The sequence below is a fragment of the Carassius auratus genome, chromosome 16 (genome assembly GCF_003368295.1).
Source record: "Carassius auratus strain Wakin chromosome 16, ASM336829v1, whole genome shotgun sequence".
NCBI lineage: Eukaryota > Metazoa > Chordata > Actinopteri > Cypriniformes > Cyprinidae > Carassius > Carassius auratus.
This window is the reverse complement of record NC_039258.1, coordinates 19,270,712-19,296,182: the sequence shown is the minus strand read 5'-3', so window position 1 is coordinate 19,296,182 and position 25,471 is coordinate 19,270,712. Positions and strand designations below refer to the sequence as shown.

The 25,471-nt window shown below is 35.7% G+C and overlaps 1 protein-coding gene across 1 annotated transcript in view; it reads right to left on the bottom strand.

Annotated features, from left to right (window-relative positions):
* Positions 1 to 421: 421 nt before the first annotated feature.
* The window catches only part of efna3b (ephrin-A3b), a 54,752-nt gene continuing 29,702 nt past the window's right edge, over positions 422 to 25,471 (bottom strand). Inside the window, exons 2-5 of the mRNA XM_026284666.1 lie at positions 8,641 to 8,927; positions 7,914 to 7,979; positions 5,636 to 5,713; positions 422 to 2,766 (exon numbers count right to left, since the gene is read on the bottom strand). Of these exons, the coding sequence (XP_026140451.1) occupies positions 2,645 to 2,766; positions 5,636 to 5,713; positions 7,914 to 7,979; positions 8,641 to 8,927 (553 nt within the window). The 3' untranslated portion in view covers positions 422 to 2,644. The remainder of the gene's footprint in view (positions 2,767 to 5,635; positions 5,714 to 7,913; positions 7,980 to 8,640; positions 8,928 to 25,471) is intronic.

Sequence of the window (25,471 nt, the reverse complement as noted above, 5' to 3'; positions counted from 1 at the left end):
GATGGGAAGTCAGAGTGAGGGGGAGTTGATGTTTGTAAATTGTATACTCTTATTAGATTTCGTCCTTTGGTTTCCACTGACTGATCAAATTCAGGACATTTCAATACCCATACATGAGTTCATAAAATTATTTTGTGTCTGTAACAAATATGAATCAAAGGCTTAGTGTTTTTTTCTAATCATGATAATTATTATTATAAGCTTTGTTATGGTTTGTTCAGTTTTTTGTACAGATTCTTTTTTCAAGTCCTTTAAATTCATTCCAGTTGAAGGTAAACATGATTGTAATCGGTTGTGTCCAACACTAATAAATGCTTTTGTTGTTTCCTCCAAAACAATACAGTTTGTTTGACTCACACTTGCTCACACAGAAAATGCCTAGAATAAACAATGGAAAACAACTCACATAAACACACATTCACACAGTCCTTTATCTTTATTACCCCTTGATCTCATTCTTTCATACTCGCACACACAAACACAAAAATTGAAAGGTTATTTAGGCTAGTTTTAAGACAAACGTCATCTTCTAACAATTGCAGTCTCTAACACACACGTACAATTCTCGTGTCCAAGTTTTTGTAAGTGCAACATTTGAAGAGTGATTCTTTGCCTGATCGACTCTTCTGAAATATGACATTATTCCATCAGAAAAACAAATTTTTCCGAAAAACCCAAAAGCACAAAACCCTACTTATTCTGAACCCAATGCCTAGAAATGACCACATGAAACAAATTAAATGTAGATTCAAGTCTGTAAAGTATCATTCTGAGCATTCAAATTAGTGTTCATTTGTTCTGAAGTTGCTTTGTGTGAAACCGTAGTAATGGAATACAAAGCAGACGTAATGTTCCACATAAACTGAAATGATTTTTCAGAGCAAAAGCGGAATGATACAATAAAACGGCTTTATCAATATGTAAAGATACAGCCTGCAGCTGTGAGAGAAGGTGTACATTATGACTCTATGTAAGAAAACTTCTACCACACATCATTTCTCCTAAACCACATGCCATCGCTAGTTTAAGCAGTATTTGCTTGTCTCTAGGGCGAAAAGCGGCGCTGGTTGCTGCAATCATTGTGAGCCATGATATGATGTCATTGCCTTTGTGATAAGGTGCTAGTCTAAAAGAGTTAGAACCTTAATTTTGAACCTTGTTGTAAAATGATTGATGCATACGCTGCCGTTTATCCTTTGAAAAGCTTGCAAGAATGCAATAACTACCTGCCTCGAAGCATTTGTTTGCTTGTATTACTCTTGGCAAAAGTGTCACCAGAATCGTTGTCAGCAATTGCTGTTATTTCTTACTGTGTGTGTTGTTCTTATTTCCTGCTGGACTCTAATGCCTTTAGGTGTGTGTGTATAGCTGAATAATTGTTGCCGTAGAAACGGATTATAACCACCAGACCTCTCGATTTCCATTTGGTCTTGTTGATCACCTCAGAAAGCAGTCAAGTACCAGGCAGCGATGAGTGGAACTGGTTCGAACTGGAATGAACCAGCCAAAAGCTGGTTTGGAGCTTTTCCGAATCCAGCAGGAACCAGCGTTGTCCGAAAAAATAATCGGAGGACGTCCACACATAAATAAATGCAAGTGTTTTATGTACAGTGTCTGTGTAGGTGTCCACCTCCGATTGAAGTCCATAAAGTCTACAGGAGATTTTTCCAGCATCACTGAGCGAATACACACATACACATACACACATACGCTTGCAATCACTCACACACTCAAGCACCTTTTATCAAAAAGGAGAAGGAACGAAAACAACAAAAAAAGCTATTTGGCTTCTGTTTGTCTCAATGTGTTCAACGCGCTTGTGTTTGCGCTCGTGCAAAATCACTTCTGTCTCAATTCTCTGCATCACAGAACAACCACATCGGCCCTTGCTTTCAAGTGCGACCACAAGAATCAGATGTAAGTGGATTTTAATGCTTTTCTTTTGACGAGGCAACAATTTATAAAGTCCAAAATGAGTTGATTTTGACTTGTGAGATCGGTTTCTATTATAGACTTGTTTAAACTCATCAAATGAATATTGCTGTTCATCCCCAACGGCAATTCCATGATCATCCAGCGGTTTGTACGTCTCTCTGGCAACAGAAATACACAGAGAGAAACAAATACTTCTAGAATTGGATTAAACAGCGCTTCAGTTTTTTTTCCTGGGTTCGAGTAACCTGAACTTCTAGATGGTTTCATTTCAGTTCTCATCAAACAGAATCCGAGATGCTTTTAAACTTTTAACCTGCCAATTCACAGATAATAGAGCCATCAAACCTTCAGACCGAAGTAAAGATCCACTCCGCCCCCGAGCACCGGAGGCGCCACACAAACGCATAAACACTCAAAAACTCGCACGCACACAAACAAACAATTCGGACTATTGTAATTGAAATGGCACAGTTATCATTATGGTGTATTAGTATTATCTGCGTGACACGCAAAGTGTGTCTCTGTTATAAGATATGGAAACCACTGTTGAATTGTGGGCTGGTGCTTGACACTCTGTAAGCTGCTGCAGCATCAAGTATTCCATCTCCCATTGCTTTCCTAGTCTTTATCTGCAAATTTAAAGGCCCTGGACCCTTTCTTTCCCCCCTCCCCAAGGCCACGTTGGTATGCAACGTTTAGGATGTGGATGCTAGGAGACCGAAAGGGTGATGAGGAAAAGTGATGCCACGGTTAGGAGAAGGCGATCTCTGGATGGACTGCTTCCGCTGATGCTTTTCTCCAATTTCGGGACCTCTGGATTATCGTAGTCATCTGGAAAGAGACAGACAGAACAAAATTACAAGCCGAGGTCTAGACACTAATATTGCGTGACTCACTAAGGTATAGAAAACCCTCTGACCAACTGAGGCCTAAGGGAAGGAGTTAAAAATAAAACGCAGTGACTCAGGTATGTACTGAAGGTGTCTGTGTTCATGTGTAGTTATAGACAGGCTTCATTGTGAACGCAGCAAACTAAAATGTAACTATTATCATGACAAGAGGTGTGTCCAATGTGCCCAAATAGTCTATGGAATTCTGTTACATCATCAAAGGAGACGGACAAAACCAGTTTTTCGGTGTCTGCGACTGTGAGCAGGTGTCTTCCAGTTCACGGACGCTGTGACAGACAAGTTAATAAACACACGTCTTCACTTTCAGGTCACAAGGAATAGCGTGTGACGCAAACTGGCTGCCACAAACATCCCCAGACACGCACACAGTATGTCAGTGTGTTTTGACAGAATAATATGATGTTGTTACACACAGACAAAAGATGTGACAGTTGTTCCACACACGTCTGGGGTGCTAATTTTCCATTTATCACTGAAATATTTAAACTTTGGTATTGTTATTCTTCTGTAAATTCTTGAAACTAAAGAATGAAAAAACTAAATTGCTTATATTATATTTATCTGCAAAATGGATTTCAACATTGGTAAATGTGTAAGTCTTTATTTTTGTGTTTTAAACAATATCTGACAGATTAATCATTTAAAAGACACTGCGTAAAGAAAGTGTACCATGGGTGAAGAATGTTTGATTGACTGGAGTTCTTGGATGGCAGGCAGGAAAGAGAAGCTGTGTGGGATGTTCTGGAACGTGATGTTGTTAACATGCTGGAATTCAACACTCTGTGCCAACATACACAGATACAATCTCATGACCCAGACGAATAGACGTTTCTAACTTGTTTAGTTTGCTGGAATTACTACTGACGTGTCATGTGACTTAATCAGCTGATACGATGTAAGCGTTAAGTTGTTTTTCTCCATTGGAAAATGGATTACAGAGAAATTGGATAAGTTTGTCCTATTAATGACCCGAATGGGAAGTCAAATCCTACATTACAATACAGAGAGATCTTTGCATCTCATAGAATATCACAGTAATACTTTACAATAAGGGTTAAAGCTTAACATAAGGTAATGCATTAAAGTGTCAGGAAATAACAATGAACATTATTTTTATAGCTTCATAGTATACTACATTTATATATTTACGTACTTAACAAAAACACCCTGCAATTGTACTTTCAGTATACTAAACTGGAATACTTAAAAGTCTGCTAAATTGGAAAAACAGATTTTGTAATCAATGCACATTAATTGTGCAATAGTGCTAAAAACCTTGGTGAACATAAGCAAGTCATTCAAAAACATTATTCTCTGCACCGATTCCAAACAGTAGTGTATAAGTAGAAATGAATGCTATCCTAAATTAACAAAATGCTGCAAAAGTATTGTTCATTGTTAGTTCAGGATATCCAACATTAACCAACTGCTTAAAACAAGCAGGAAATGGTTTGTTTTTATTGTAAAAAAAAAAAGCCAATAAAGAGAATGGAATGAGCAAAATTCCACACACATCTTCTTCCTCTGCATTATCCCTAAAGGCCAAATAAAAGCTTTCTTTGTGTTTATTGCATCTGTTTTTGTGATTGCCTGTGTATTTGTGCAACTAATATGAATTCCAACTGTAGCGTGAAACTTACTGCCATTATTGGGACTAACTGCTCCAGCAGATTTACAGAACTGACATTAAGAATCCTGCAAATGAGAATTTATGTTTCTAATGACTTTAGAATCCAATTTTATTTAAATTATTAAAAAGAAAAATGTTAAAGCACTTAATTTAAAAGCACTCGCAGCATTCTAGAGTGTCCTGTGGCGGTTTTTGATTTGTTTGTAGAAGTTTAGAGTGCAGTTTCGAAATGTATCATTTCCATTGGTGCTTTAAGTTGGTCAATACTAATGCGACAGCAGTGAGCAAGGACGAGACTGTTTCTTTTGTTTATTGGACACAGATATATGGAGCTGTACCAAGATGTGTGGCTTCCTGAGACCCAGCTGGCCTCTTGCGGTTGTTCTCTTCCCCTCTCTGGCCCGTTTGAAAACTGAACCCCTGATCGGAGCAAGCGGGAGAGAGCCGCTACTCAGATTCCAGTTATTGGAAATCGTTAGGTGGCTCCGACCCAGAGACGACCCAAAACACATCCACATCCATCTGTCTCAAAACACACGCTCGAGAAAAAAAAAAAAAAAAACACGAACAGATCGATGCCTCTTTATTCCCTAAAAACACTTGAAATCAAATCAATTTCTTTTCTCTCATTTAAATGGTGCGGTCGTCGCTGTCCTTGAGTCGGGTTACTGAGGAAGTGCAGGATGTAACTGTAAGGCTGGGAACTGGAGGGCTAGTTCTGCCACTGCTAATCAGTGCTAACACTAGCCTCAGCGCTAATCAAGCTAACTATAGCTAGGCAGCTCACGCTTCATTTGCCTTTTAGCTCGTGGCTTCATTAGTGTCACTCAGATGTGTGTTAGCAGATACCTGCTGTGTTTGTTTGGTGTGCGCCGTGTGCACAGCAAAAGCAAATTAGAGTTGATCTCATATGCATTTTTATTACACATTCAAATCACATAAAGTGGATTTGGCTTTTGTAACTTCCTTCCCAATTTGTTTATAAGAATAAATATGCGCTAATGCACACGTGTGAATTATGAGCTTACTGTATAACTAGGAAAGAGGCATGTGGACGCCGCAGAATCCATGGGTGTAAATGTCAACTTAGTCAGTGATATCTATGCATATGTATAAGTGTCAGTGTGGTCCGTCTGTTGTGTGTGTAACTGTAACTCACCGAGGTCATCGATTTTGATGTTGGGTCTTAGAGTGTAGTCTGGCTCTGTGGGCTGGGGCTCATCATCTGAATCAGATCCTGGAAGACATGAAAGGAGATTCAGAACACAGTCTCTCTCCTCTCAAGGATCCCAGTTCAGAAAAAAAGACAGAAAGATAAACTGGATATAGTTTTGAAAAATAGTTTATTTTTATTTTATTGTGAATTTGATAAATTTAATTTAAATGTATGTTTCTATAGTGTTTAGAAAAAATATAGTATGTCAGTTTAACAGAAAGTAAAAATGTCATTTATTGTGGGTATAAAATTCTTGAGTGTAAAACAAATTTGTAATGTATTGTAAAATAGATATGCAAGTAAATTTTAATTGAAAAAAAAACTCTTAACAGTGCTTAGAAAAAAGATATTCTGTCAGTTTAACAGAAAGTAAAAAAGAAAAGTTGTGAATTTTTTTTTTTTTTATTTGAGGAGAAAAAAAACAAAACATTTATTTATTGTGAATATAAACTATATTTATTTTTAATTGTGAAATTGATATACAAATAAATCAGGGTAGTAGGTATAGATAAAAAAAAATTTTGTCGGCTTAGCAGAAAGTGTGAATTTTAATCACTTGTTTTGACCAGAACAACTGCACTGTAAAAATGCAATCATTTAGTTTAGAAAATAATAACAACAATAATAATAATTATTATTATTATTATTGCTGTTGCTGTTTTAGGTTTGGTATTTAGTATTGCTTTAATTTTGTAAAAATGTAAAAAGTCAGACTCTTTAAGAGTCCCATAACATGTGTTGTTTTTTCAAAGATGGCGTATTAATTTCAACTTCTTAAAATGCATCTCAAAACTACTAAATTTTGTTTGATTCTTTTTTAGCTCAGTGGTTCTCAATCTTGGTCTTAAAGGCCTCCGGTGAAATCACATTTTATCTCTCTAGTCTAACACACCTGATTCAACTCATCAGCTCATTAATATGGAGTTTTCCACATCCTTATAAATACATCAGCCCTGCTTCAGCCCTTTGAACTCAAAGCACTGGAGTTCAGACCTGACTGAGCAGGAATAACAGATTCCACTTGACACAAGAACTCAGAGACACCAAGAGAGAGGGTAGAGGTTAAGACAGCACACAGTTTGCTCTCTCTTTCTCTCTCTCACATACTGGAATATTATTAATGAACATGAACACTGACAGAAAGAGAGGGTGAGGGGTTAAAATAACACTCAGTGCCAGCAAACTGACTGTGAGAGAACATGAATCCTGACAGCACCTGGATACAAGAGAGAAGGAGAGAGAGAGAGGGAGAGAGGGAAGAAATGACAGAGGAAGAGCAAGTGAGCAAGTTATAGCAGTGTTTCCCAACCTTTTTTTGTTTTATATACACCAAAAGCCTTCTCTATGCTAGTATGTTTTTATCTGTTTTCAGCTTGATATTGTTTCAATTAGGTAAGACATTTTAAATAATAATTTTATAATAACTATTTAATTAGATTGTTTTTATTTTAATGTCACAGATTCTGTTAAATACACTAAAAAGTGCCATCTGTATGATTTTTTTTTAAATGTTTTTGAAAAAACTATCTTATGATTACAAAGAACGTACAAAACTACAGTAAAATGGAAATATTGTGAAAAGTTATTTGAATTTAAAATTCTATTTTGATATTTCAAAATGGTATTTATTTCTGTGATAGCAAAGCTGAATTTTCAGCAACATTATTACAGTCTGTCACATGATCCTTCAGAGATCATTCAAATATGCTGATTTGGTGCACAAGAACCATTAGCAAAGTTGAAAACAGCTGTGCTGATTTAATATTTTATGGACAAGCAGTTCAAAAGAACAACATTTATTTGAAATAGAAATCCTTAACATTTCCTGCATTTACCACTTAATGCATAATTTCTGAATAAAAGTTCTTCAAAAAAATTTCATGAATCTTAATTTTGAATGATAGTGCAGGTTTAACAAATCAAAATTGAAATCTTTTCAAGTAACCCTCAGTTTGGAATCACTGCAGTGCCAAACAACAAAATTAAGATGTGAAACCTAGTGGGAAAAGAGCGGGAGAGAGTGTGCTTTCTGTGTAAACGGATTGATTTAATTCTCAGAAAGACAGATAGAGGAGTTAAAGAAACACGGACGGAGTGAACTTCATAAATGGGCTGACAGGTGGATCAACTGACTGAAAAATAGAAGAGGTCGATGGATGGATGAAATGATGAGTTGATGGATGGATGTATGATGGAATGATGGATGGATAGAGGTCGATACCTGTTGAGCAGCAGACATACACTCTTAATCTCAGGCAGCTCCGGCCGTGGTGATGAGTGGGTGTGGCTAAAAAAATACCGCAAAATGTCAGTCATCTGTCAATCATCAGAAATAGGATTCATAACTGTAATATTCTGTAGTACTTTAGTACTGTACATCCAAAGGACACAGTTGTTATACATAATCCGATGAGAGTTATAAAACATTCTATATTCACAAATTGTTGAATCTCACACAAAATGTTAAAATTTCACCCCAATTTCAACAAAAAATAAAAAACAATATTAATATACTTTGCACTTAATTTTTTATGTATAAATAAAAATAACAACAACTGTTAATATTATTATTAAATGCCCAATATTCTGATTAGCAATAATCAATAAATTATCATTAATCATATTTGTAAAATTATTGCAGTAGCTATTATAACATATAAATAGATATTTTAATCATTTTAATTTAACATAAATTAAAGGCAGGACAACAAATAGTACAAAAAAAAAGAAAGTATAGATAACTTTTTCACATTTTATCCACTTGTGAAAATCTGGGTTCTGGGATGATGTGCTTAATAATTTAGTAAATAATAATGTAGTAATGCAAAATAATAATTTATTATTCTAAAACTTTGAGATTCATATACAGTAATACACAAACATACAGGGCTGTGTCACAATAGACTTGGAAGTATGTATTGGTGAGGTAAAGCTCACTATATACTCACAGATATAATAATACTCCTGCCCGACGTGGAACTCGTAGCCGAGTGAGAAGGCGCTGTAGCGCTGGAACTTTTCAGAGAATTTGATTGGTGCGTGCGGGGCGTGGGGACGGTTACACTCCCAGCGTTTGAAGCCCAGCTGTGGGTCACACGTACGGTAACCACGATAACTGACCATGTAGAGCACGTACTGCTCGGCGACGCCTCTCTGGCTGCTGTTGTAGTGAGGACAGTAGATATCCAGATAGTCATTGACATTCACCTGCACTGTGTAGCCCTCCTTACGAAGTCTGATGACAAAGAAACACACAAAAGATGGTCAGCTATTGCACAAATAATGCTGGACATACATAAATGCATGTATTTGACATATCTTTACGCATACAGTAGGTCCAGCCCCCCCCCCCCCCCCCCCCCCCAAAAAAAAAAGGACAAACATGACAGATTTATGTATAAGCAACTGCAAAACAATTTCCAATTTCACAATTCCTGTACTCCAATTTTCCATTTCCTTGGGCAAAAATTGAACAGAAAAGGAAAGAGGAATAAAAACAAAACAATACAAAATAAAATAGAAACTAAAATATTTACTAAACACTATAATATTTAAATATAACACTTGCTTCCATTTTAAATACTTTAGTAATTATTAATAATTGATGGAGTCATTGACACGAGTCCACGAGACGAGTATCAACTAAATGCATACATGTAAATGTCTTCTAAATACATGTTATTTTTCTATTAATTATAATTCTGTGCTTTTTTCATTTTTATTATTTATTGTAGATATACTTTGTACAGCTTTTATTTTTATTTCAGTGGTTACTTTCACTCATTTTTGTTTCATTAGAATTTTTGTTTTATTTGATCTTTATATTTTATTTTAGCTTTATTTTAATCGATGAAAAAAAGGTTTTCAATGGTTTTATTTTTAGTTTGCAATAAAACTGACGGACAGTGCAGTCAACCAAATACTGTACTTTATCTACTACCTTCAGAGTTCTGCAAAATATGCTTGAATTACACAAAATGTATAGACGACCAGTGGAAACACACGGCTGGACACCAGATGACACGGATGCAGCTGAGAACAATCATTTGCTCTCTCCAACAGCCAAGCCAAATGTGAGGACAACTAGAAATCCCCTCACATTTGGAATCAGCAAAGCACATCTGATTTAAAATGGCACGAGGTCAGGTGCAGTTGATTTCACATTCCTCCAAAATGAAAAGCAAAAAAAGAGTTCCTCTAGGCCCCAGTGACATCTCCTAGAGGAAATAGAGCTCATGCACTAGATTATTTATGTTGCTACATTTACAGTATAATCATTACACAAGACGAAACTGCTCGTTTTGTTGTGAAACATTATACACACACACAGGTCTTTTCTTTTTCCTTCAAAGTTAAAGGAGGACAAAATAAGCTTTCACGTGATTATGGATGCTTTTCTTCGGCTGAAGTTCAGGCAGAATTGGTACAAGCTTGTTTCAGACATTTGCATTTCGGGGGAAGCTCCCTCGGGCCTGTGAGATAGAATGAAGGAGAGCATGAAGAAGCGAGAGACGACTGATGGCTGAGTTGGGACCTGTAGTGATATATTGTTATACCGCTCCAGTGCGCAGCTGTATTGACAATGAGTCTCACCATTCCAAGACGGAGTCTGATAAAAACGCGCGTAACGCAGAGTATATAAACAACGAGGAGTGAATGCAGCTCTCGCGGGAAGTGTCATACTGCAGGCTGGAGAGGTTGCAGACGGGCAAGCGTCAGAGATCAAACCCCAGCCGCGGTCCCTTCTTCACTGCACTCGTTTGTCAAAGTCACAGCAGTAGACACCGAGAGGATGGAGTGAAACTCAGCGGGTAATTGCAGTAATAACGACTGACCAGCAGGTGTCAGTATTTTGATGCCAAATGAATATCAATTTCTTTTCTGCAGTTCTAGGTCACTTCTCCAGGGAGATTATTATTCAATTATTAAATGAAGATCAAAAACTCTGCATTAACGAACCCCCCTAGCCCCCCGTTTCTGATCCCCACTCACACAATCCTGTAAATTCAATTTCTCCATCTTACTTCTGACTTTTAAATGCAAATATGGTGAGTGAGCGCAATGTTTTCTGCTTGCCTCTTATTGAGGCACACCCCTCTATACACACATGCACGTACATCCGGAAAGGATAATAATAATAATAGTATTATTATTATTATTATTATTATTATTATTATTATTAATAATAATAATAATAATAATAATAATAATAAAGGTTTTGAGTGTTTCCAGTATTATTTGACATGAAAAAATAAATAATAATAATAAACACAAAGCACATTAAACACATGTTGACCAATCATGTAGCATGTTGACACAGCATACTGTGTAAGTTGCCACAGTAGAATCTGCTGTTAAAACTATAGGCCTCTGAGCAAAGTGTAAATATTAAAACAAAACAATTCATTAAAGAGCAAATTTTTTTCAAAGAAATATAAAACTATATGATCATAATCATTGTTATTGCCATAAATATTGTAATCACATTTCAATTCTAATTAAATCAATGGTTAACATTTCAAATCTACCCTTGACCTTTACCAGAGTGGTGATAGTAAAATTTTATTTTTATAAGAAAAGAAATAGAGAAACAGTGACTGACCGGAGAAGTCAGACAGATTAAAGAACACTGAATAAATATTTGAATGCCTATAAATACGTGCAAGAATATATTTCTTTATGACCACACAAATGAAGCAAACCTTTCAGATTTGTATTTCAAGAATAAAAAACTTTTTTCTCTTTCATTACAAACATTTAAAGTAATGAAAGAGAAAGTTACTTACGTAATGCATTACAATATTGTGCTATTTCCTAAAAAAGTAACCAGTTACGTTAGCCCTTTCACATCAAAAGTGAAATGAATACGCATCAGCCTGAAGGAAATGTAAATTCACAATTGTACAGTATGGGGAACAGTGCAAACAAATGGCAGGAGAAGACACTTCAACACTATTCAGCAATAACAAAATTGAAAAACATTTTTCAACTGGTTGAATTGGATCATTGAAAATCAGTAGCAAAGACATTGGTGAATAAAACAGGATTAAATAGATAAATTATATTTGTGTTAATTAACATATTTATTGCAAGTTCGTGTCATATTCTTAATTTGCATTTGACTGTTTTAATTAATTTTGAGGAATACTGCATCTGTTTTTGTGCAGGTGAGATGAGTAAATACATGTTCATATTTAGTCAAGATTAGAACTACAGTAAGATCATGTTCACACACAATACTCTGCAATTCTGATTTCTCTCAACATGGCAACATGAGAGCTGTCAGTCAATACATGGAGAACAAAGTAACTGGCTTTACTAATTTGAAAAAGTAACTCAGATATTTCCTTCAAACTTAAAAAGAAATGCTTTTCTTTAGTTACTCAAAAAAGTAATCTGGTTACGTAACTCGCGTTACTTGTAATGCGTTACACCCAAAACTGTTCAGGAGTGCATGGATGGATGCTGACAATCACAAGAGGAAGACTAATGGAAGACAATCTGCAGTTGTTCTTAAGTCCACTAGGGGGCGACGAAGAGAGGAAACGTAACCCACTGTGTAAGAACTAAAATCACTAATAATGATCCATTCCTGAGTATTTAAAATATGCCTGCAACACATTTTCTCCTCGGCTCAGAGTAGGTACCTCTCTGTCTACAAGAGCAAAAACACTGGTACTGTTTAGCTAACATTTGAAGGCACATACATACACAAGTCAACATTATTGTACTGTATATGTGTGTACAGATAGATTGTGTGGGTCCAGGATGCAAGATGCTGAGCTTGGCAGTAAGGGATTTTGGGACAGCAGGTTAGAGCAAGATCAAGACTCAGTGGATCAATGTCACTACAAGAGAGGGAGACAGAGACCAAGCTTCTACAAGAGAACAAAAGCCAAGAAAAGCAATAATACAATCTGAAACATAACTGCCCATAAGCGTTTTAGTTTGCTTCATTAATCAAATGTTTCAAGTACACCATGAAATCCCATTATTACTGTCCATTTCTTGATTTAGGACACATATTAATTAAAATCCTCATCCTGTCTATGTAGAACACAAGTAAGATGCACATTTCTCAAAGTCACATATATGCAGAATGATTGTGCCTACAGAGCATATCTGTAATGAGCAAGAGAGAGAGAGAGAGAGAGAGAGAGAAATGGCAGAGCTGAATCAGCACCACAGGAGAAACAGCAGCTCTCTTCTCTTCCCTCGTTGTTCTTTTCTGTTCTTCTAATTAACCCCCTCAATTCGTTTAATTAAAGGAGAGTATCTGTCCTGCGAACAGTTGACAAAACACATGTGAGGGGCACGTTGACACACACAAACACACACATCCACACACACTTGCTTCGTTCTATAAAGGACACCTGCAGATCCACTGATGACTGTAGACTAAGCGTAAGTGTTTAGTTAACATACAGACCTCTGCATCGAGCCAGTTAAGAAGTATCACCCGGAGCAACAGTGTTGTTACTCTGAATATCATGTGGTTTGTCTGCAGGTTATCACAGCTGCACTGAAATTCAGACCAAAAACATCATTTTATACTTTAGTTTAATGAACAAGAAGTTCATAATAAGTCACTTAAATTTCCGATATAATTTCGCAATTAACATTGTCTAATTTTGCTCTGTGAATAAAAATAGTTCAAAATAAAGCCCAACCAAACATGTGAAAGTATTGTTTAGTTCCTAATACTGAATAAATCAATATATTTTAATAAAAAGCTTTAGTGAATGATTCAGCAATGAATCAGTGTTAAATCTGTTTCTGAATGAATCACTTGAGTAAATGAATCAATAACACACTTGTTATTCTTGTATGAATCAGTTTTTCAGAATAAATCACTTAAGAAAATGGTTTAATAACTCACTCATTTGTTACATTTAGGGGTGTCCCCGACTAAGGATTTTCACAGTCAAATGGGAATTTTAGAATCTTGCTGATATTCAACTAATAGTCAAATCATATATTTGGGGGCGGGGCAAAATACATTGAGTCAAGTCAGACATTCGACAGTCATAATTACTGATGTTAACAGGGAAAATGTGTAACAAATGCCTCGCAGATACAAATGGGGTAAATAATGTTTTTTATGTTTTGATTAAGAGATAGTTAACACTAAACGTCAGGGAAACCCTAACAATGACTTTTTTTTTACAATAGTCCTCTGATTATAAAGTTAGCCTATATGACAGTAGTTATTAATGTTCTGCATTTCTGTTTTGAGCTGCGCGCGCTGAAGATGACCAGTAGAGTGACACATTTGATAGCAAGTTTTTAATCAATGGGATTCAACTCATAATTTAATGTAGAATACGCTTCGTTATTTATACAAAATAACGTTAATATTAGGACTTATTGGCTATCTGCAAAAAGAGCCCAAATGCACATGAACATATCTGCGGGGCTCTGAATGAAGTCCTTTTGTGGACGAGTTCTTCACGAAAAAATTAGCAGAAACACAGCAGCCAAACTCTAAAACTAAAAAGAGATAATCACCGTAGTACTACCATTAAGCGCTTGATTCAAAACCAAATACATCTTATATCAGGGAAATAATATATCCACGATATATATATACACCGGCTGAAATGTTTTGAAATCAGACATTTGAGTGCTCACATATAGTCAGGATGGCATAATCATAACAGCCCGTAAATATTGGACTGTTAGATTGGTAGTCGAATCAGGCTCCTCGAATTGAAGCATCAAATCGTCGACTATTTGGGGTCACCCCTAGTTACATTCCTGAATAAATGACTGTTTCTGAATGAATCGCTTGAGTAAATGATTCAATGACTCACTCATAAAGACATTTGTTGCCACCTATTGGAGTAACAATAAAACTTACAGAAATCAACACTGAAAGTAGCCTACTGATTTATATTACATTATTATTGAACATTTTAAATATTCTTAATTCCATGACTGGCACTTTAGCCAAGACTGCCATTAGTGAACCCTCAAAAATAGGTGCTTGATTCCCCTGACATTATTTAGAGCTCCATGTTTCTTGCGCATCTCCATTTTGTCTCTCATCTAATTATTTGGTCCCCCCTCTCCACCGCTTTCTCTTCACTCGTCCTTTCGTTCCTCCTCAACAGCGGTAAATTATTGAAAGGTTATTAAATTCAGAGGCATCATAGAGCCTCTGGCGCCAGCTCACACACATGGGTGCGACTGCAAACGTGCCACATGCCACCCCAATAAATTTAATCCGCAATTCCACTCTTTGCAGCCAAACAGACACTTACTTTTCACTGGCTTCAGAGCAGGTTTTTTAATCAATCAAACTGTCTCGGAATCAGTGTTTCAGCCGAGAGAGAGGATGAGTGTGTGTTTGGTCTGCTAAATCTGCTAAGGAATTGATATGTGTCGGTGGGGGGAGAGTTCAGCTGCTGTTACCTGCTCTCAAGGCCGACCTCATCACCGCTCCTCTCACATCAGCAGAGTGTGTGTGAGCGTAAATCACACACACCTCCATTCACTTCCCCTCGTTTCAAAGCCCATTTGCCACAGGCAATTAGAAACCAACCAATCTCTCGCTCTCCTGCTTTAACTCCTCTCTGCGGCTCATTCTCTACATCTCACTCTTTTCCGCTGTTCTCCTTTCTCTTCTCTCACTCTGTATCAGCGCAGTCGCTCAGTGTCACAGGCCTGATGGTGAGTTTTAGCCTTTTGAACTGTACTAATCCAACAGACACATTCACACTCACACACACACACACACACACACACGCACACACACAAAGAGCCACTTTCTGACATTGTTCGATAATACATGAAGATTAAAGTTAACCTGGGAGACTCTGTTTATTAAACAGAGGGTGCAGATATGATTTTCAATAGACACAATATATTTCATCTTTTTCAATATATTAGTTCAGTCTAGCCATTTTCGATTTTCTTCTCAGTCACCTCTACACAGAGACCGGCCACAGACACACACACACACACACACTGGCCCTCACTTTACTGTTTATTACTCCCTGTCTCCTGAACAACAATGAGGATATGACTCTCTTGCTCTCCTCTGCATCTTTCCTTCACTCTTTCGCTCTCTTTATTGCAAGTTCAAGTAAGTTTACAGAACACAGCTCCCCTCTGAGCAATGAAGAGAGAGAATGTATGTGTCTGCTGGGCCTTGTTTCTTTGTGTGTGTGGGCATGTCTCTATTTATTCTTTTATGTTATTATACATGTTATTGCATCAGCTGGAGGCAGTTGATTTCCCATCATGCACCTGGAAAGCAAAGCTTTTAAGCTAAATGGTTGCTCAGTTATCCGTTTTGTGTTGTTTAACTTTGGGATTGGGTCATTCTTCAGTTGGGGTGGCATATGAGAGACAGAATTTGTAAAAATGCTTGTCTGTTTTTTCCTACTAAAATATAGTGCTATGCATTTAAAATTAGTTAAATATGCTTTATCTATTAAAATGAAAGCTTTAGAACATAATTTAAATCAAACACTGGTGACACAGGCACTTATGTCTATGTCATTTTGAAGTAACACCACAGACGTAATTATAACACCACAGACTTTATATATTATTATAAATAGAAAGTCACTATAGGCTCTGTGGTGTTACCAGAAAAGAAAGCAACACCAAAGACAAATCAGCCTAAATCCAGACTTTTCTAAAACGGAGGCTGCCATCATGATGATTTCAAGATCAGGGGACATTTTGGAAATATTTGATAAGTATGCATTTATCAAACTTTTTATTAAAATATCTAAAATATGCAGGATATCAACATAACACCACATACACTAATAAAGTGTGACACATAAAATTGTCAGACATTTAGCTTACTTTAAGAAAATTAAAAACCCTCACATCAACCAGCACCTGCAGTGACTTTTAAACAGAGGAAGTAGTTTAAATAGTAGGTTAAATAGATTTCCCCCTTTTCTTAAAGGGGCAAAATCCACTGACACGCATTTGGGGGACATTACTTTTTTCTTAAATATAACAAAATATGTATTTTTTAAAACAATTTAAATTGTGTTAAATATCACATTATAACCACTTTATTTGTGTTCAAAATGTTATAATGTTGCAATTACATTCCGAGATACCTCTCTAAGGTATGGTGGGAACATGCATATTTTGTTACAAATGTAGCCTCCCAAACTCAATTAAATATGTATTTTAAAACAAAAAAATTACTATTAATAGTGCACAAATTGTGTTTCCCTACAGAATACAAACATGCAAACTTTTTATAATTTATTGGTATTTAAAGTTTATTTCAACTGTGGTAAAGTAGAGGGACACCACTTGCCACCACAGTTGAAGAATGACTCGATTATGCAAGCTTGATGTTTTGCCAAAGCCTGTTAATTATGTGTCATATGTGCTGTTGTGGCCGCAAGCCGCTGTCCTGCTTTATGAGGTTGTCTTAAGTGTGTTGATTAAGCTCTGTTGGTCATATTGAGTGCAACGGTAACCACCCATTTTGTCAGTAGCCTTGGTTCAGGAAGTGTTTTCCCATTGATTTTCTCCACAGTGATTTTATAAAACTCTCTAGGCCATGAACAAAACCACCCAGCTTTAAGATGAATCACAACATCATAACCTTTGGTTCAAAGCTAAAATATAAACAAAAATGGCAAAACGTTTTTTTTTCCTTTTTTTTTTTTAAGGGAATGAGTAAAGCATGACATGACCCCAAATGTATAGCGTGACACAAAACATTTGATTTTAGATGAATTGGTTATGTGTGAAATATAATTTTTTATATATTAGCCAAAGGTTTTTAATAGCACCAAATCCGCATATTCAAATGATTAATAATGAAAGTTTTTAAAATATAGTAAAAAAGAAAACATTTCACAATATCACTATTCTTTCATGTATTTTATCAAATATAGTGGATGGTTTGATTTGCTGTGAATTGGTTTTGATTGATTTGATTATCTGGATTGGTGGATCTTTTTCTAGTGTACTACTTCACCTGAAAGTTTGCAATTTAAAATATATATATTTTTTTTTTAATGATGTTGAAACCATGCTGACTGATGGCTTCAAAAGAATCACAACTTTGATTTATAGCCTTGGAGCTCATTGTTAATGTCAACATTTTAAAGATTTAGAAAACATTTCTACAGAACCTTTAAAAATCTGATTTGCCTCTATCTTTGTATGTTCCATCGTCATGGCAAGAATAACCACAAAGAAAGGTCTATATAATAACTCTGTTGTTTCGTCTAGGCACCAGACAGCAATTGGGAACTTTAGCTAAAGTAACCTGTCTTTCAGATCTTCACCTGTCTTTCAGATCTTTCTCCGGAATAAAAACATTACTCCTCTAGTGTTTGAGAAGAGATCTTATTATTCCAAACTGTGCTTAGATTTGCCAATATCCTCAGATCTGCAAGGAAACATCGGAGATTTCAATATGAATTCAAACACGTCATAATGTGTAAAATCTCAACTGTATGTACAAAACTTTTATGATATCTGGTTCCACTGAATAAAGAACGTTTCACAGGAATGATGTAAGGGTGAATGAATGATCACAGAATTTTTATTTTTAGGTGAACTATGGCTTTAAATGAAACATACAGTATTTATGTCTCCTGAGCTATGAAAGAGCAACCTTTTAACGAAAACATTTCCACTCCAATCCTTTGTTTGTTTTTTTTGCCATAGTAGTCTGGAGTTTAAATGGATCTCTAAAACAATCTTTTAGACAGACAGAAAGGAAAAAGGGACGCGACACACACACGCACACACACACACACACACAGATTAAGCAGTGGTCCGGGCTGGGGGTTCCATTCTAAAAGCATTTGGCTTCAGTACAGGCCATGTGTCATGAATTAAAATTGAATTAGCATTGACTGTGTGTGTGCGTGCGTGTCTCAAGGAGATGGATGATGAACGACAGAGATGGATGGACACATTCAGGGAAGTGAAGGGGAGGAATAAAGGGATGAGGAAGAGGAGAAATGCAAATGAAGAAATGAACGACAGGAACAGAAGTGAGAAACTGGGACGGAGAGACTAAGAGAAGGTGAAACATGACGCTGAACTAAAGAGCGAGAGGACGCGTCCATCAGGCTTAAGTCCTAAACATACTCTACACCAGTGAGTCCCAACTGGTTTCGCTTTAACAAACAAATGTGTTGAACAACTTTATTTCCAAAATACAGAAGGGGGTCACATTTAACATGGGAAATAATGCAGTTCAACACATCTGTTGAGTTTTCTGAGATTAAACTATAAAAGCCTAATCATTTAAAAAGGAATGATATTAATTCTATAAAATGTAATTAATCTTTTCAAATTAGAATTGATAATTAATTTTGTCAGCCAAAAATTCACTGAACAAAACATTGTGGACGAATCAAACCATGTGTATTCTTGTTGCAAGTAAGTATATACAGTAAATGAGTGTGGATTGTATTTTCTTTTCTTGCAAGAGCCACTATTCCTAAAATATATTAACATATTTTCATCTATTAATACTTGCTCATGAAATGTGGACAAAGATGTAATAATTCAAATGTAATAACTCAAATGAAAGAATTGGTATTCATATTACTGCTATACTGAAGCCAAAGCAAATGATTAAATATATTATCTAGAAAATAAAAACATTTCTACCAACATTGAGAGGAATGTTGAAAAAGCATTTTCAATTAAACTTACATTTATTATAAAATTAGTTGTTACACTTATTTATTATTTTACAGTGCTTTTTCCAAAGGAGTTTGTGTGTGTGTATATATATATATATGTCATGATTCTGCCCTCGTGTCCTTGATTTTTCCTAGTCTTGAGGCAGGATCATGACAGACCCGTGTTCTGTGTACAAGCGCATGGCCTTGTCTTTGGGCCATGTGCTTGTGTTGTCTCGTTCCCTTGCCCCGCCCCCCTTGTTAACCTAGTCGTGTCTTGATTGTCCCATTTGTGCCACCTGTCGTGTCTTGATTGTTCCCCCTATTTAGATCTCCTAGTGTGCTCTGTCTTGCGTCGGTTCATTGTGTTCCTCACCTGTGATTGAGATTTGTTCCCTGAGAATTGTGATTGTGATTTGTGTACCTCATATGTGTTCATCATTCGTGATTGTACCTTGTCCTTGAAACTCCTCGAAGTCTTTTGTCCTGCAGTGAGTGTTTGTTAGTAGTTAGTGTTCAGTCTTTGTTTACCTTGTTTATTGTGTTTTGTAGAATTATTTAGTGTTTACCCTAGCCCTTGTTTTCCCCCTCGTGGGTTTTTATTTTCCCCTTTTTGTAAATAAACCTGTTTGTGTTGTAAATCCTGTCTGCACCTGAGTTCCTCCTTGCCAAGATCCTGAAATATATATATATATATATATATATATATATACTGTATATACACACACAAACTTTTGAAGAGTTCAGAATCAAAAGCCTTTTTTTCAGGCTCGTAAGATCGGTAATTTCACTTCAATGGCAATGAATAGGTTATTTTCCATTAAAGTAAAATAGCTGAACATAACTGTAGGAGCCTGAGAAAAATACTAATTTGAGAAGAAAATTGCAGATGGCACTTAAAGGCTTTTGCACTCTTCTTTTTCACTCCAATACAAATTAATACAACAAATATTTTCACTCCAAAGTTGCTGAAATGCCAGAAGAAATATGAAGTTTTAGCTTATTAAGTTAGTTAAACAGTTTACATGCTTTGGTTAAAGGTAAAAAAAAAACTTTAAACTTTAACTTGAACTTTAATCATCAACAAATATTTGGAGGCAACTCTATCACCTTCCTTAGGTTTGTTACCACCACAAATCTAATCAGTGCACACAGTTGCATACTTAGAGAGAAAGAGCCATTTGAGTCATTATTTTATACATAAAGATTTAAATGTGGATTAATATAATTAAGTGACTCTTTCTAAAGAACCAGGTGCTGGAGGACAAAACAAATGAAAAGGCAGAGTAAACAGACACTTGAACTTCACAGTTTCAGATAATCTCCTACACTCTCAATCTAAAAACGACACATCAGCACACCTTTATCGAGCTTTAGTTTCAAAACCTTAACCTCACATTGATCCAAAGCAAACCCCCCACCTCATCACATGTACACACACACGTGCTCCGGCCGTGTGGCATGTTTACAGCCCTGGTTATTGGTAGTTTGGAGGCTCTTATGGAGAATCAATACAGCGGTTAAGAAAGGAGCAGATTGGAGCAGTTTAATGGTCTCAAGTACTCACTCTAAAAGCACTTTCTCCGAACCCGAGTCCACCCACTAACCCACACACACAGATAAAGGGCCATCATTAAACTACATTTACACTCGCACTAACACTATTCACAGTCGGGTCTCAGTCCATGAGCGGTTCTGAACTGAACAGGATGTGCAGGGAGAAATGTGTGATCTGTGGGTTCAGTTTGACAGAGTCAGAGTCCCAGAGACACGTGAGCCACAGTAAATGGCACATATTCTCCGCTGCAAGTGTGTGTGTGTGTGTGTGTTTCCATTAACCTCGCTGGCCTCTGTCTTCTCCCACACGTCTAACGTTACCATATCCTCTTGAGAAAGATGTGAAAGTGTGCAGCAAGAAAAAAGGAGGAGGGAAAGACAGTGTGTTTGTTTGTGTTTGTGTTTCTGATGCATATTTTAACATCTTTCGTACACCAAACGGAACATTGTTTTGTCAAACAACATAGGTGAACAACCGCTTTTGTTTCTTTGACCTCTCTTTACTTCTATTTCTTTCTAACCCCAGCTAAAAAAAATGACTTTCTGGTCATGTCTGGTTTGTGAAGGTCTCCCAGCGAAGAAACTCTCTAAAACCAGCAAACCGACAAGCCTAAAAGCAATAAACCAGTGTAGATTGCTTTTTTGTCCCCCTTTTACTAGTTTTCTTTTACTCTGACACTTTTTTGACTCTCATTTCTGCATCTGTCTGTCTCTGTATCTCCATCCTCCATCTGTCTTGGGTTCTTTTTTTTGGGCACTCTTTCAGACATCTGTCCAGTCTCTATCGTTCTTTCTCTAAACTCATTCTCCCTCCTTAACTCTCACTCACTTCTTTTTTGCTTTTCCTTTTCCTCTTATGATTACTGTTGCCATACCATGTCAATAAGCCACTCCAGATGATGGTGACATCTGTCTATCATTCTCTCAATGTGTGTACTTTATATATATATATATATATATATATATATATATATATATATATAGATAGATAGATATATAGATAGATAGATAGCAGTTCTACAATTCTTATACTATTTATGTTTTTTTTATATTTACTTTATTATTTTCAGTAGTATTACTAGAATTATTTTTATGAAAAATAATAATAAAAAAATGGGAACAAACCCTTTTAATCATTCCAAAGTGAAAAGCTATTTTTAAATAACTATTTTACATTTTTATATATTTTTTCATTTAAATAGCAGCAACAACAACCAAAGCCAAGCGCTGAATTTGAAATAATAATAACAATAATTGTTATTACTGTTGTTTTTTTTTTTTTTTTGCAATTTAATGCTGTACTGTAAAATAGCACTGTAACTGTTTATATATATATATATATATATATATAATTAAAAAATAGGTAATAAATAAACAATCCCTTTGAATTGTTCCAAAATGACAATCATATTTTAAATGATGGTAGCTGTTTAACATATTATCATATTTTTTTACATAATTTTTGAATTAAAATAACAACAAAAGCAACAACCAAAACCAAGTGTTGGATTTAAAATAATAGTAATATTAGTAATAATAATAATAATATCATCATTTTCATTATTATTATTATTATTTGTATATCTATTTTTGTAAAAAGATTCACACCATAATTATTTTTTTCCATTAAAAAATATATGTGTGTGTGTGTGTATAGAACATATGGAAATGAGAGGTGAAAGGAAGCAAAATGACAGTTTGATCAAAAATGTAAAAGGTTTCATTTGAATTCAGACACTATCAGTTTGATTTTATATTTATAAATCAAAGCTCACTGCCTGGGAAATTTTCTTCATTTTCTCTTAAAAATCCACTTCAGCATACCAATATCCTCTTTAAAGTTTGATGAAGGCCATAATCCGATTCTTACTGAAGAACATACGTTATGTTAAGGCAATAGATTTTGCTCTTTTACATGTGAAATTTATTAGCAGAGGTTTATTACATCTGTAACTCAAGTATGATTTATGACTCATGTGAATAATGAGGTCTAAAATACAGAAAAAGAGCTTATTCATACAAAATACTGAAACCATACACATACACACAAACAGTTCCCTCTCTATTTATTTTCCTCACTTTCCATTGTCAGCGAGCAGCCATCCTCTTTCTCAGCTACAAGGGATGAAAATTTAATATCAGAGAACAAGAGAGAGTGAGGGAGAGAAAGACACTTTTAAGAGCCCCTTTATAGTCCACTCCATTCAACAACAACAAAAACCCCATCCTCTTCATGTACAACTTGAACAAGTTCACAGTCCTTATGGTAACATACAAAGCAAAGCCAACTGAGCGTATCTCTAACATAGATGAGAGAGAACGAGAGAAGGAAATAGATGTGCTAGAGATAAAGAAGCAATTCAGAAACACTAATGAAGAGCTGATTTTGGCACAAAGGAGAAAAAGAAAGACTAAACAGAGAAAGGAAGGAAATACTGAGAGATAATGTGGAATGAAAATATGAGAAGCTTCACCTTATTACAAGGTAGCAGAGATCATACATTGTTACAAAGATGCAATAAAGAGACTGCAAAAGAGAGAGAAACAATCATTCACTCGTGCTGGAGGTGAGATATGACCGTACGGTAGAGTTCACAAACAGCACACACAAATAAACACACACAGAGATGTCATAGCTTCTATTAATTTTTTGCCTCTGTGTGCCAACAGATGTGTCATTTTGTTTGCACTCCTCCAGTATAACATACTCATCTTTCCGCATCCCTCATAACGACACTTTCAATGACTCTTAAAGGGATAGATCACCCAAAAATGAAAATTAGCCAAAGATCTACTGACCCCCAAGGCATCCTATGTATGTCTGATATTGCTCTTTCAGATGAACACATTCAGTTATATTCAACATTTTCCTGTCTGCTCCAATCTGTGGAATTGCAGTGAATTGTGCCCTTGTTTCTGAATCTGAAAAAAATTATCCATCCATTATAAAACTACTCCACACGGCTCCGGGGTGTTAATAAAGGCCTTCTGAAGCAAAACGATGTGTTAGTTTAACAAAAATGTTGACTTTTAAAACTTTATAGACTGTAACGTCCAGCTTCTGGTTAGCATTAGTGTTAATACCCAGGATGTTTAAATAAGTGTGTGAAAGGTGTTTGTTTTGCTTTCTCTTCTGTGCATCTGCATTCATCACTTTCTCCCCAGATCATATGTTGCGCCTTTTCTTACGCCTCTGTCATACGCTCGACCACCTTGTTGTGAACACAGCTGCTTGAGCGACCAGAAGCTGGACATTACAGTTCATATAGTTTATAAGAATTTACATTTTTCTTAAACTAACACATCGTTTTGCTTCAGAAGGCCTTTATTAACATCCTGGAGCCATGTGGAGTAGTTTTATGATGGATGGATACTTTTACTTGGATGGAACTATCCCTTTAAGGTCTTTGCACATGCTGAAATTTTCGCATGTGTTTTACCATTTTATTTTTTCGTATTCGTCTTGCCTATCAAAATACACGCTATAGATTTTTTTTCAACAACATTCAATAATGTATATTTAAATATACATGCTCATTTCCTAATTTTTATATTTAATTCTGTTTAATTCTGTTAAAGTAACTTTAAGGTATCAAAATAAACATTTATTTTTTCCTACTGAACGCAATGTTGTGATGCCTACTGTAAATTTACTTGCAGCTTTCAAAACAATTGATGTTATATTTTCATTTATTTAGACATGCTATTTTTGTTTATTTTAGACACAGACTTTATAATAATTAAAATAATACATTTTAAACAACAAACAAAACCCCTTCACCTCCATGTAAACACACTGTAATAGCCTGTACAATACACAGTAAAAAAAAAATATATTTGTTTAGAGTAAATAAAAGAAAGTTTACAAGAAAAAAAGTTTTTCTACTAAATACTATCCTTCTAACTTTGCAATTGCTACCTTTAGGTACTTTTTTTTTTTTGCCCAAATAAAAATGACCTTAGTTGTATTCAGGCAGACCCAATGATTCTATATAATATATTTATCTCAATAAAAAAAATCAGTTAATTTACATTTTACCACATAAAGCACTGTCTAGGTTACCTGATAACATATTCTTTTTAGGGTGCCTGATACAGTCACTGTAGCACTGTGCTCTTTGTAAGGGTCATATAAATCCTTTTCCTTTTTATGCAGTCTGTACCTTTGCTGTATCCTTGTTTGCTCAATTCTCTTCTTTATATTAAACTTTTTATATCTTTGCAGTTTCTATTTTTTTTTTTTTTGTCCTTTCTTCCTCTCCCTCCCTCTGAGCTGTCACCGGGCCATATGTAAAATATCTGTTTTTCTTCTGTGCATTTCTCATTTAACTCCCTCCTTATCTCCTTGGACTGACCCCTTCATCTCTCCCAGCCTCCCTCTCTCAGTTTCCCTCAATCTGTTTCTCTCTCATCAGCTCCCTCCTTCTCTTGGATGCTTTCTATCTCTGTCCATCCCTCCCTCAGTCTGTCGCAAAGCCTGATTTGTAGGAAATCCAGCAAAACCGATGTTAAAAATGTTCTGTCATTTATCGAATAATAATAATAATAAAACAAAAACATAAAAAAACAACAACAAAAGCTTTCTGTA